This window comes from Aspergillus pseudoviridinutans, assembly GCF_018340605.1.
Source record: "Aspergillus pseudoviridinutans IFM 55266 DNA, scaffold_2, whole genome shotgun sequence".
Lineage (NCBI taxonomy): Eukaryota > Fungi > Ascomycota > Eurotiomycetes > Eurotiales > Aspergillaceae > Aspergillus > Aspergillus pseudoviridinutans.
Window position 1 is genome coordinate 2,474,982 of NW_025091282.1, and position 13,983 is coordinate 2,488,964.

Consider the following 13,983-nt stretch of genomic DNA (forward strand, 5'->3'; position numbering starts at 1 on the left):
GGATATATCCTTATAGACGCCAAGGGTTTGGCAGAGGTGGTAATAACAAGAATAACAATAACAACGCTCCGAAGATGAACAACGGAAATTCTGCTCAGTCGGCCTCTCAATCTGTTCAAGTGGCTCCTGGACCCAATTCACCATCGTTTCCGCCGAGCATGGACAGCCCCGCACCTTACGACCCTGACGCCCCTAAGTACTTTTTCCAGGAGAAGTATGCCCCTTTGAATGTAAAGGGTAACTTCTTGACCCTGTGTGCTTGTCCGAAGAACGTGGAACTTGGAGAATGGCTGGCTCATCAAAGTAAGCGATTCCTGCGCATGCCCGAGTGGTCAGATCGTCGGTACTGATAGTCCGAACCCATATAGTTGTTGAACAATACCGCTTGCTCCACGGCATGCTTCAGGTGATTCAGGAGGTCAATGGTGTCACTGGTTTGCCTATCTGCAATGAAAGCACATGCCCGACTATGTCTGCAGGTCGGTAAGTGACATGAAAGTCCGACGGAGACGCCCAAACTTCATGCCTCCTCTGACTGAATTCCCCAATAGGTTGACCTATACTTGGCTTGTAGACGGGCGTGCCGCCAAGATCTCCGCTCCCAAGTTCATCAATCGCGTTGAAAAGTGGATTGTCAGCAAGATCCATGACCCGGTCATGTTCCCTACCGAGAAGGTCACCGGCACCCCAGACACCTTTGCACTGCATGAAGCTACAAATGTCAATCCTGGTAGCGCCGACGCGAATTCTACCGGCGAGGAGTGGATTGGCAAGTCCAGCGGCTTTCCTCAGACTTTCTACAAGGACTGTCAAGGCATCATGAAACAGATGTTCCGTTGCTATGCCCATCTATATCACGCACACTGGTTGAATCCATTTTGGCACATCAACAAACATGACATCTTGAACATGTGCTTCGTCCATTTCGTCACCGTCGCCAAATACTACAAGCTGGTTTCCGACAAGGAGATGGAGCCTATGCAGCCCCTGATTGACTTGTTCATCAAACAACAGCGTATCCCCCAGGAGGCGCTTGCGGGAGGTCACTGGGGTCAGCCCAGCTCTAGCTGAGCTAGAGGATGTCTTTTCTGACTTTGAGCGACCATTGAGCGATTGTCCGCTGACCTATGTTGGAACTGGCATTTCATCATACGGTTATGCATTAAGATCTTGGATGATTCGCGTTTCCTATTCTGGGTACCCTTACTAGCGGGTGCTTTAACCGTGTCTTTGCTTTGAGCATTTTCCCGTCCGTGTAGATTCTTCGGACTCTGTTTTTGTCTGTTTGGGTACCTGGGCATCTGCTGTCATCAATGACTGTTCGGCTGGAATGCCACATCACTTCGCATCTCTCATGCTCTCCTCTGCATACTTCCGTCGCAATACTTTACTGCTGGGTAGCATTGTCTTGTGATATTTGCTTCTGGGGATTATTGTGATGTGCATAGATTTTAACATTAAGTTGAGGGAATTCAGAAGAGACAATAAATCGATCAAGATATGCAATTGTAGTTTGGCTGATGTACTCAATTTCGAGGTTCAACATGGGATGCCTGTCGTTCAGTCTGGCAAATGGTGACATTGCGCAAGAAGCCATGTAAAGAGCGACACGACGCAAGGGCGAGTGCAATCGGAGCCAGTCTATGTGGCGATAGAGCAACAACACAGCTGGGATCCACTAGGTGACCTTCTAGGTAGTGTGCGTCTCTCTCTCTCTCTAGGAGTTGGTAAAAGCAACTCAGCGCCTAGCGACTGAGATTCCCCATCCAGACCAGAACTATGATGTAGTCGGGTGGAGCGTCTTCCACAGGTGCCATGTCGCTTCAGACAGGGCAAAGAAGAATAAATCTCTCCAAAGTGATCATCTGCTGTATAAACGCCAAMCAGCAGTAGTGGTGTCTCATAGATACACACCTTCTTCCTCGTTGGCCTGTGTATCTTCTGGACTTCTCGTCGCGTCTAGATGTGCTCTAGGCCGCTCATCCTCCACAGTACCGTTGACAGGGTGTGATGATAAAGATGCGGATGCTTCGTCTCCATCCATTTTAGTTTCCGCGACGACTTTCTCTTCTATCCATAATTCGCCTCGATGCTCAATCTCGGTCTTCAAGAGTCCAATTCGCTCATTCATATTGGCGATGACGCCTTCGTTTTCTGCAATGTACCCTTCTAGCTCTCGTTTATCGCTTTCACTCTCACAAGACTCGTCTATAAACGCTCTGAGCTCGCTATTTGAGCGGCGCAGGTGTGCGATGGAGTTCCTGATTTCCGAGACCTTGGCGTACACTGCGGAGAGGGGCAGTTCCTTGATGGCTTCGGCAAAGGCTTCAAGGGTGATGGGCCGGGATTCTTCTGGCATTTCGGCTAGCTGTGGGACAGATCTTATTGAGGTCGAGCGATGACAGACACCAGGGTTTTCTTTGTCTAAAAGTGGCTTACATTAAGCTATCTTGTTTGGGATCTATCATCGCCCAGAAGAACTGCTTAATCTTATCGTTATCTGCACGTGACATGTATAGATTTCGTCTTGGTATGTTTGTCATGAGGAACATTTTGCTTCGAAGTTGCTGTTCGCTAAGGTCCCTAATCCAGGCTATGTTGAGATGTATCTAAATTGCAGCCCTTTGTTGCAGCATTTCTGGAGAAATGCCATGCTGATAATTTATGTAGGCGAATTAGTGGTAGGAACCGTAGGATATTTACAGGCATCGGTCACGTAGTTTTCGCAGCGCCTACCTGTCCACCGGCTTGAAAGCTCATGTACTCAAGTGTCACTAGTGATGGAATGAAAATGTACACTGGTTCCCAAACCTACTCTTACGCTCAAAACGCCTGCTCTATCGTATATGTATAGTTCGACTCAGGAACCATCGTCTGTTCGGATAAATTGATATGCCGCTCGGAGGTCCGCTTTGTATATCTCATCCACATGGGACTTCTCCAACACTCCCATTTCGTTATCATCATCAACATCGTCCTTTAGCGTATCCTTGGAGCAGGACCTCGAGTCCAAATCGCAGGATATGAGCAATGCGCTCTGTATAGCATGGCGGACTCCATGCTCGGGGCTTGCGCCCTCGGGCTTGCTTCCGTTCAGATCAGCAATGTTTCGCTCCATGCTTTGCGATCTCCGCACTTCGTTCACATGTCGTTCATATAGCACATTCAGACGACCCCTTTGTACATTGGACTGCAGACCTCATTCGTTGTCATTCCTGACCACCAATCGATTTGCTCAGACCCATCCACCGACTCCCATCAGGTCCTTCAGTACTTCCGTTCCTTTACTCTCGCAGTCTGCGCCTCCCATTGAACATGGCGTCCCGCCTCGCTCCGAGCCCTTCTCCCCGGCTGAGATCAACAAAATCTTCGGACCCCGAGCAAAAATATCTCCGGCGATGGGCAATCGTGTCCTTGCCGTACTGCACGGCAGACGGGTTGCCGGTACTCTCGACCTCGACCTGCCCAAAGACATAACTCGCTCCGTCCCCCCGTCCAGTCGTGATGCTGCCTTGGAGTGGCTGCGCGAGAACTATCCGCTAGATGAAGATGCTGCCATTCTCGCTCGTATCGAAAGAGAAGAACTCGAAGAGCAGCAGAAGCTCATTCAGCGGGCCGAAGAATTGGGACTGTACAAGCCTCAATCCGGAACTTTCGGTGCTGAACGCGGTGACTCGAACGACCCCTACGGCAAGAGTGTCCTGAAGGAAATCCGGGAGCGGAACGAGGCGCGCCTTCTAGCGGAACAAGAGAGGAAGCGCAAGGAATGGCTGGAGAATGAGAATAAGGAGCGAGAACAACTGTTGCGCCAGGTCCAGCAGAATACAGCTCTGCAAAAGTTCGACGACTCTTCAGCACTAGAGGGTGAGTAGATCCAGCTGCAGCGTGGCGGACGCCTACCATTGAGGGGAGTACTGAGTGTGCCTGGTGTCTAGTACGAGAACGCGCGGATCCTGCAGAGCGCCCTTTACTCGCCTGGATCCAGAAGCACCACTTGCAAGCGACGGAGTGGAATATGGGAGCGGCAGAAAATATGAGCACGGTGAGTATTTTTGCTAGAGCCAAGAGGGACTCAGACTCATTGCTGTCAAACAGGCTCGTCGCATCCTGCCAAGTCTCGCGCTCACTCTTCTCGTCCTTGGCCTCAGCTATGCCTTTGCCGCAAATTATGAAGCCCCAGCGAGAGCAGACCGCATGTGGCCGGATATGCCCCCAGCAGCGGCCACTGCGGTCGCCATCATGGGTGCTAATCTAGCCATCTTCCTTCTTTGGAAGTTTCCACCGGCGTGGCGGATCCTCAATCGCTACTTTATCAGTGTTGCTCTCAAGCCCCATCCCTTGAGTATTGTCGGAAACGTCTTCAGTCATCAGCAATTCAGGCATCTGGCGTTGAACATGCTCATGGTGTGGTTTATTGGAACGAAACGTGAGTGCTGGTGAAACCTCTCGCACAGCCTTTTGATACTGACTTTGCCCAGTCCACGATGATATAGGACGAGGCAATTTCCTGGGTCTTTATATGGCTGCAGGCGCTTTTGGCTCCATGGTATCTCTGACAGGCCACGTCCTAATGGGTCAATTGATGATCACGTCTCTGGGAGCCAGTGGTGCGATTTCCGGCATCGTAGCGGCATGGTGTCTGCTTCACAGCCAGTACGTATTAGCTTCTTGCACCTTTATTCTTTCAGAAATTGGAGAGTGCTTTAGAGTGACTGACTGATTACGTACACAACAGGGAGAGATTCACCATCTTCTTCCTTCCCCGTGAATGGCAAGAGGTTATATCCGCCAAAGGATGGGTCCTCCTGACTGGCTTCGTCGCCTTTGAAATTTTCAACCTTGTATCGCCCTTCCGTGTTGTGAAGCTCGATCACTTTGCCCATCTCGGTGGATATCTGATCGGCGCTGTATGGGCCTTGGCGTGGAAAGACGAACAAGAGAAGAAACGTCGGAAGAACAGGACCTTTTTTGAACGAGTTATGTCTGAATAGACCACGGTGATAAACTCATGTACTCCATGCATATCTCATGTAACAGATCTCTTCTCACCTGTCTTAGTATGTGTTAGTTTTATGTTGTCAAGATCCTAGTATAGGTTGTTATGTTTCGTTTCAAGAAGAATACCCAGCTTTTTGCATGAGAAGGAATAGCTCTCTTCGTTGTGATCGTAGACTTAATTCTCTTTTTTTCGATTTAAACATGGTCTTACTCTGAGACTTCTACAGCCATATCGCTTCATTGCCTTCTGAAACTTATAAAGGAATCCAGATTGAGAAACTTGTCTCGAAGCCTGCAGCTCTGCTCCGTAGGGGTGATATCTCCAGCACGAAGGGAGCCTCTACAAAACATCAACTGGCTTGACCAGCTAGACGGTCTTTCTCTTTTCGAAACACCACCTTGACAATTAACCCTTGGCCTTGGGTCGTATCAAAGGACGATAGCAAGCGCCAGAGACAAAGACAAGACTGTTTGATATTCCAACCTACTGATCGAGGCTTCAACGCCTTGTAGGATGAAAGCCGTTTCAAGGCAAACTAGACATTCTAGAAAGTGTCTGAAGGGATCTTTGTTTGTCTGCTACTGATTCTTGCCTGGGCCCTGGCCTAAGGCACAAACAGACTTCTGGAACCGGTAGTGCAGTGAAGGCTTCATTCACAGTCCAGATCTACGACGCCTCACCTCACGCACCCCGATCAGGCTACGCGGGATCGCATCATTGAAAGCTATTTTTGTAGATTAATCTTCATGCGCATGAAACCTGAGGGTGAGTAACCCCTTCTGGTCTAATATCAGAGACCTTGGTGGTCAGCCAGCCCTGTATGTCCTGGTCTTCTGAAGTGACCGAAAGACGTAATCATAAAGACTCACGTAGAGCCCACTTTGGACGTTTAGACAAGAACAAAACATTGCTTTCTGGTGTTACCCTGCTAGTTTTTGCCACGCTAGCGCGTCCTATCTCTTCTGCTTTCACTGTATGCCCAGCCTCTTCACTTCATATCTCCTCCGTTCAAACACTTCTTTCTCTCAACACCACCCTCATCAGCTTTCCGCGATATCTGCAGAGCTTCATCAGTTTAACGAAACTGTCTCTCTAAGTATCCTTGGTGCTCTCACCTCATCTCCCTCAGCTCACCCTTGTCGAGGCCTGACTTCAACACTTCTCAACGCGAGCGACTCCAAGAGACGGAGGTCTGCCTCCCTTACAATGCCTCTCATGCCTTCCAAGGTGAAGCGTTTCAAGAAATCCGGCAGGGCTCGTAGCTTGCGTCGCTTCCAGATGAGAAGAAGTGACAGAGACATCCACCTCGTCAATGGGACTTCTGCCACCAGGAAAGCACTTGCTGAAGCGATGGCTCTGGAGGTCAAAGACGAAACATACGACGAGTCACAGAGTTCCTTTAGCTTCGCGCCATGGGTCCCATCAAGTGCTGCTGAAGACACTGACGTAGTTGAACCAGAGCCACTGACCTCCTGCGTCAAACACCCATGGGGCATAATCGATTATCATCTTTATCTGAACAGTCTCGAAGGGGGAAAAGACATACATATCAGGCGCGAAAACTTGTACCTTTTCGACGGTACAGACTGTGAACCCATCCGATACTGCGATCTTTTCGTTCCCGAGACTTACAGAATGGACGAAGACAGCCAGCGAACCCGCCTGCTCTTCGCCATTCTGCCCATTGCGGAAAAAGGTGCAGACTTCGGCGAACGTAACTATGTCCTTGGCTATGACTGGAAATATAGAAGCGTGTTTGCCCGCCATTTCAATTGGATGCCCCACGATATTCGTGATATTTGGTCTGTGTGGAGCGAAGGCACAACTGTGTACACCATTTCCATCTCCAGGCTGTTTAAGCTCCTGGAGACAACATTCCATGAGCGGACCGGAAGAGCTGGCGAGGGAATTTTGAGCTCAAATCCTCTCTGCACAAGCCTTCAAGTGAGCGATGATCCCGGCATGGAGATGGTCATTGTCACTATGTTCGCCCAGTTCGCTGCGGACTTTATTGACGTCATCTTCATTCAAGAAGAGTATCAGAAACAAAAATTCCGCCATCAACTGGCATGTTATGAAGACCAATGCCGACAGGTCTTGCAGCGCGCGTCGTATCGGGCCTGGTTTGCCCTCCGCGCTGGATCCGCGGGAGCCAAGTACAGAACGGAGAAAAACGATGGCAACGATTCCTTCAGACAACTCCTCCAGGATCTGTATACCTTGGAAGAGGAAGAGCGACAGGAGGAGGAGCAGTCGCACGGCTATCTGATGCAAGGCGGCGAATGGCGCGCAGCCGACTTTGAAACTTGGAGCTGGCATCGCGAGGAAAAAAAGAGAAGGCGCCGTGAGGAAGCTGTCCGGCGTCTTGAGGGTCTCTTTGCTATACCAGGCGMCCYCCCCGAGATCAACTCCCCCGGCGAGGAGTTCGAAAATATCATGATTAAAGCTGGGGAGCATCCGACGATTGATGAGAATTATCCCCCTGACGCTCCAAGGACCCCTTCGCCCCCATTCCGCCACAGATCGGTTCTCCAGCAGATACAATGCTTGAGCCCAGGTTCTCCGGGCATTGTTTGTCCAGCGATGGAAGAATTCGATGATTTTGAGGCAACTGAATATCACAAAATACCCCTGTCCCTTCTGCTTCGCCGTACGCTCGAGCTTCTAGAAGAAAGCCCAGACTTGGATTCGCTCGACAACCGGGGCCGATTCGGATCGCTTTTGACGGACCTTGGGGTGCGTGTCCGCAAGAGGCCTGTTGATGAGTTCACCCTTGCACCGTCACTTGGTTATGACAATGACAGTTGGAAGTTGGAGGTGCAGACGCAGCCTGAGGCCAGAGACCAACCGCCTCGCTGCCTTCTTCCCTCCCCTCTATTTGACTAGAAGACATGTTCATGTCGTGACGGGGCCCGTGTATTTTTCCGGAATGATTACTGTTTCCGTGTTGTTCACTTTTTCTGTTGAGCTTCTTCTGTTGCGTTTCTCAGTGTCTCGCGTTTGTGGTTTTTGACTTTTTTTCATGTTCAACCTCTTGAACGTTGATTCGACTTGTTTGTTCGTCGAATTTGTCCCCAGCCGTTTTGTTAGAGTACGATACCCTTTCAGCATTGCACCTGATTAGTTTCCTGTGCTGTTTTCCCCTTTCCTCTCGTGTTAATGCTTGTCTTTCGGCCCCCATTTCATTCCTGAAAATCTGTTCTCTATCTTCACACACACACACATTCTGCTTTCGTTTGCATTCAAACATTCCTTTTGGGGCATGAACCCCTACTGGTGTCGACGTATCTGTCGGCTTTTGTCACTGGACACGCCTTGAGGCCACCAGAGATCTTTTGTTCAGAGATTGTTGGGGATAGAAGTCCAGCTTCTCCTCTTGACGGTTTGGTCAGAGTACATACAAATGTCAGAGTTTGGGATTGATGATTCGATTCAATTGTCGCAGGAAACGAAGAAAAACAAAAGAAAAGGAATAAAGGGAAACACAAACCGAAACACCCCCCAAAAAAAGGTCAGAGGATAACAGGAGAAAGAGAGAAGGATCAAAGGAGAATCAAAGACACAGACATCAAGCATCAAATGGACAACAACATAATCATCATCAACAACAATTATCCCATCACCGGTGATGGGATGATGTTGGTTGGCACGCCGGCACGCGCAACGACGGTGATGGTATGGGTTGGGAAAGACGCTGAGGTCGAGGTCCTAGCGAGACTGGTGTATCTTTGGACCACAGAGAATGGAACCAGTTGTCCACGGTGCTTACCTCCATTAGTATGAACAACCTACAGGGGTTGTAAGTACTCCATTATTCTGCCATCAACCATGAATCGAATATGATGGAGAAAGAAGACGGAAGTGGTGAGATTGTAAGATAAGTTCCTCATTGATTTGGGAAACGGATGGGGTAAGGACGCAGTGTCATGAGGCTACATGTGATCTAGCAGATTATCCATACTAGGTACCGGATCTCATCAAATGCAGGGCATTTGCAGCTGATTATGAACAGTCAGTTGTCATGAAATCGGTCAATGAATCAAATGTAGATGAGCTGAATATGAAATCAAGTATTCATCATTGATCTCTCTCACAGCCACACAAGTTGGTAGTGCGACTCTTCAGTGCCTAGTCCATCAGGGATGAAGTGATCACAAGATGAACGCTTTCCGAAGAGCACCATTGTAGATGATAGTATGTGGTTGTGCAGGTCCGTCTGCTATCAAGCATCTTCAGCCCACATGAGCCACGCAGGTACAAATCATTGACCATATGTTCTCATGTCTCTCATTTGAGAGCGCCTACACCTCTTCAGTCAGGGACCAGCAGGATCTTGAAAAACAACAGATAAAAGTCTCTAACCCCCTGCCAAAGCACTTAGAAACAGACAAGCTGCTTCACCATATCTCTCCTCATCGTCAGCCAGATGCCCAACGAGCCCACTTTTACCGGAGTCAACCATGCGCAGCAGCTTTTCACCAGGCAGGTGATAGCTGTGCCAACGGTCTTCACAGGGAACGTCTTTGGATGTTCCAGGATCATAACAGTAGCAGATAGCACAGCCGACAACGTGCCAGGATAGCTATCCAGGATTAGCCCTACTATCAGCATCTTAGACGAAGGGTAGGCGCTTGTATAGTCTCCACCAGTTGCGCTGGGCATAACTACCAGACGCAGAACACAATACACGGCTTGGATGTGCGATTGAGACTAAGAAAGGCGTCTATCTGACCGTCGGTTCGATCTGCTGCTGCTGCGAGAATTCAGTGTCTAGACATGTTGCCCAGGCTTGATAAAGAGGATGGAGGCGTCTGACGCGAGAGAACCCTAACGCATTCTACCACCGCCTGGAGCATCCTAGATACAGAGATCCAGACAGATAAGGCGGAGGATATCGAGAGACGGTGCTTGGATATGCAGGCGCCTTAGCATAGGCACCTACATGATGATAATGACTACTCTGTACTTCAGCTCTCAAATCGTGAATCGGACACACTGCGATAAGCTGGGAAGTGATGATAGACTGATCGACCTTCATGTGGATCAATAATAATAATCATAATAATTACTGAGGTACCTCTTCTGTTCGAGTCAAAATGTGGCTGCCTGTAGGAGTGTGGCTAGGGAGGAGGGTACCTAAGGTAGCTACTTAGTGGATACTGACCCGTGGGCCAGTGGCCACAAATCAAATCTCCGCCGTACGAATCAGTTCGTTTCCCGACTGTAGTGATTGGCCAATTATGATAGAAATCCCCGCTGGGTCCCAACCGAGGTAGCTTACGGGTACATTCTTCAGTGTTATCTATGGATGGTAAGGTACGACGACTTGTCCAGTATCAATAATGACGAGTCCCCCCGATCTTTGATTCTCAAGTAGTCTGCATTGTGCTGCCTGTGTACCTTATTTTTGTATAGTGACTATCTACCTAGTACTAACAGAGGTACCTAAATTCCAATGTCTAACCCTGTTCCCCTCTACGGAGTTCTCCATCGGTATCCACTCTCTGTCTAGGTACACTACGTAGTGCTAGCCTCTTGAGGTTCCCTAGGTACATCACCGTACATAATGCCAAGCAAATCAAATCCTCAGCTGTTAGCACTCGCAGTACTCTGCAAAGCTGTGGTTCGTGGTTCGGTTCGTCCTGATGATACTTCTGTCTGCATGGATAAATAATTTTATTTGTATGGTATTGACTGGCCGATGGTCGCTGGCTTTTCTTCCTTGTACTCAGCCCTATCGTCGTCCCATCATCCATTTTCCCTTCAAGGCTTCAAGCTGTCTACAAGACATCCGCATTTCTTCTTCCTGGCTTGATCCTTTCTTCCAGTACCTTAGGATCATAAGACTACCTTACTTGTCTATCTCTCCATCTCTTTCTCCTCTCCTTAGTAAGAGCAAACTACGCTCGTTGATCCGAACCAGCTGATCAGCCCTGTTGCCCCCTTCGCTTGTACATCGTGAGCCAGAGAGTCCCTGGTCTCCTTAATAATATTAATCTCCTCGTCTCTTTCACTTTGTTACAATCATTTGTTTCATTTTTCTTTCTCGCTTCTGACTGCATTCTAACTACTTTAATCTGTTGAGTTGATACCCTTTTGCCTTTTTCATCCCCTGCCCACCAGCCACACTGAGAGGCTTACCTTACTCCCCTTGTATTATTATTGTATGACCCAAACAATCTACCTCGCAAATTCCCAGTCTCGGTCCCCCCGTCATGGCTCACTCCAGCCAGCCCAGTCATTATGGTGAGCTACCCATCACCCATCACTGATCAAACTCTTCCTTATTCTTACAATAACCGTGTCGCCATGACTAACTACATGATGCTATTATTCAAGACGCCGTTCCAAATGGCCAAGCACACCAAGACAACACGCAGGTCGAGGTGGTCTGCGGGCCATTGATCAACTACAAGAACATGACCGTCACCCCTTCCTCCTCTCTCTGGCATGGAAGCGTCTTGATTGTCACGAAACCCGGCCAAAGACAGCCCCAGCTGCTCCTGCGACAAAGTGGTCCGGTCGGCGGCAGCAATGCTCCGATCAATGGCGATCTATCGACCCGTCAGCCCGTCGCAGTCGATGGTTTGCGCCTTTACGAGGATCCCCAGAAAGCCTTCTGGCGCTTCTCCATCACCGTCCCCCTGGAGTCCTATGAAGCGCGCTGGCAGTATGACATCCCCGGCTTCCAGTATGCGGAAGCCAATCGAACGATTACACCCTGGAACTTTGTGGTGCCCTCCGTGAACCAGTCCATGCGGCTCATGTTCCACTCCTGCAACGGTTTCTCCGTCGGCACTGATATGGATGCGTGGCTGGGTCCCAATTTGTGGAATGATGTCCTTCGCGTTCATGCACAAAAGCCCTTCCACGTCATGATCGGTGGCGGTGACCAAATCTACAACGACGGAGTCCGTGTGGATGGCCCTTTGAAGGAATGGACGGCGATCGCGAATCCCCATAAAAGACGGACGCACAATTTCGATAACTCCCTGCGAGCCCGATGCGACGACTATTACTATGCAAACTACATCAGATGGTACTCCACCGAGCCGTTCAAGACAGCCAATGCACAGATCCCTCAGATCAATATCTGGGACGACCACGACATCATCGACGGCTTCGGTTCGTACACGGACCACTTCATGCGGTGCGCCGTCTTTCGCGGCATTGGGGGCGTAGCGTACAAGTATTACTGCCTGTTTCAGCACCACCTTGCGCCGCCAAAATCTACCTTCACCACGGATGCCCCGCAGACCATGCAAGCCATCAACGGCACAGCAGGTGCAGACCCTCGGCAGACAGAGAACACGTTTGTTCAGGAAAATCAGCCCGAGGACAACAGTTGGATCGTTGGGGAAAGGCCTGGGCCTTATGTAGAGGAGAAAAGCAGGAATCTGTATATGCGCCTGGGCAAGCGGATTGCGTTTATCGGCGTCGATGCGCGTACAGAACGGACCCGACACCAGGTCAATTACCCGGAAACCTATGATCTTATCTTCTCTCATCTTGAGCGTGAGGTGGCAGCGGCCAATGGGGATATCAAGCATCTTGTGGTTCTTCTCGGTGTCCCCATTGCGTATCCCCGCCTCGCCTGGCTTGAAAATATCTTGAGCTCTCCCATTATTGCGCCGATCCGCCTGCTGAACAAGCGGTTTGGTCTCGCCGGCGGCTTGTTCAACAAGTTTGACGGCCAGGTCGACTTGCTGGATGACCTGGATGATCATTACACTGCCCGCCAGCACAAGCGAGAGCGACGGATCTTCATTCAGCGTCTTCAGCACTTTGCCGCTGCACATTGCGTTCGCGTGACCATATTGGGCGGAGACGTGCACCTCGCCGCGATTGGGCGCTTCTACTCGAATCCCAAGCTTGGCATCCAGAGCGAGAGTGATCCTCGATACATGGTCAACGTCATTAGCAGCGCAATAACCAACAAGCCGCCCCCCAAGGCTGTTGCAAACCTCCTAGCTCGCAGGAACAAGATCCACCACATGGATGGGGATACAGACGAGACGCTGATGGCTTTCTTCGACAAACAACCAGGCGGCGTGGAAAAGAGTGCTTCCTGGAACAAGGTGACCATGCCGTCGCGTAACTATGCTTGTATCACCGAAGTTGACGCCCCGTTCGCCAATGGTGGTGCCGCCAACGGGGACCAATCATTCCCCATCCCTAAGAGCGGCCACTCACCGCTGCACAAGGGCGAAGCTGACGCAGGCTCGACCCATTCAGCTGCAGACGGCGTCACCAGCAATAGTGGTATGCATGGCGGACTGAGCGTAGTCGTGCGAGTCGAGATCGACCCACAAAACACCGAGGGAGCCACCKAGGGCTACGGTTTCAGCAGTGAGTTTGCCTACTTTCTCCTTCGTCTTCCTTTCTGTTTACTTCGAGAATAACGGCTGACCTGAATGGCGCAGTCCCTCCCCTGTCAAATGTTGCAGCACAAATCCCTTCACGGCCCACTTCTCGTGACGCGCATTCTTTGCGAGCTCCTCCCCCTCGACCGCACTCGTCGCAATCTGCTCGCCCTCATACTGCTGTTTACTAGTCTCTCTCTACAAATCATCGCTGCGGTGCAGCAGATCGAGCCATCTTTTCTTTTTTTTTTTCCTCTTGATATTGCTGGTTATAATTCATGGGCTGATGTATATCCCGGTCTAAGTTTTCCATAATGAACATTTGGTGTGCTCTCTTTGCAATCACCGGGGCTTGTGCCTTGCCTTCGGGTAGATTCATTTGATTGAAGGATGCGACTCTCATGAAGGGGATGAGGGTTCATCACGATCGAATGATCAAGGAGAAGGCTATAGTAGAACAGCTAGACTCTTTTTTCAGTCGTTTAGCCCTCCGAGACATGGCTTTAAACAACGTGTATGTCATCATTCGGGGTATTGTCAAGCAAGAAGGGATGTTTACAGTGATGTCGGGAGTTGCACTCCGAGCGTGATGGACGACTAGTCTCTAATGGAAACTTATCG

General features: G+C 49.9%; 4 protein-coding genes across 4 annotated transcripts; 3 read left to right on the forward strand and 1 right to left on the reverse strand.

Moving 5' to 3' along the window:
• Nucleotides 1-74: 74 nt before the first annotated feature.
• On the forward strand, nucleotides 75-1,071 carry Asppvi_002939 (Mob1/phocein family protein; the record flags this gene model as incomplete). Its single annotated transcript, XM_043298915.1, has 3 exons — nucleotides 75-303; nucleotides 369-483; nucleotides 552-1,071. The coding sequence occupies 3 exons, from the start codon at nucleotides 75-77 to the stop codon at nucleotides 1,069-1,071; spliced, it is 864 nt and encodes a 287-aa protein (XP_043154850.1).
• An 829-nt stretch (nucleotides 1,072-1,900) lies between these two features.
• Nucleotides 1,901-2,359, reverse strand: Asppvi_002940 (uncharacterized protein; the record flags this gene model as incomplete). The annotated part of the gene is made up of 1 exon (XM_043298916.1): nucleotides 1,901-2,359. One exon carries the CDS (start codon nucleotides 2,357-2,359, stop codon nucleotides 1,901-1,903), a length of 459 nt encoding a protein of 152 aa, XP_043154851.1.
• Nucleotides 2,360-3,104: 745 nt separating this feature from the next.
• On the forward strand, nucleotides 3,105-4,991 carry Asppvi_002941 (rhomboid protease PCP1; the record flags this gene model as incomplete). Its single annotated transcript, XM_043298917.1, has 5 exons — nucleotides 3,105-3,864; nucleotides 3,936-4,042; nucleotides 4,096-4,426; nucleotides 4,479-4,653; nucleotides 4,736-4,991. 5 exons carry the CDS (start codon nucleotides 3,105-3,107, stop codon nucleotides 4,989-4,991), a joined length of 1,629 nt encoding a protein of 542 aa, XP_043154852.1.
• A 6,223-nt stretch (nucleotides 4,992-11,214) lies between these two features.
• Nucleotides 11,215-13,553, forward strand: Asppvi_002942 (uncharacterized protein; the record flags this gene model as incomplete). Its single annotated transcript, XM_043298918.1, has 3 exons — nucleotides 11,215-11,245; nucleotides 11,339-13,348; nucleotides 13,423-13,553. The coding sequence occupies 3 exons, from the start codon at nucleotides 11,215-11,217 to the stop codon at nucleotides 13,551-13,553; spliced, it is 2,172 nt and encodes a 723-aa protein (XP_043154853.1).
• Nucleotides 13,554-13,983: the final 430 nt, after the last annotated feature.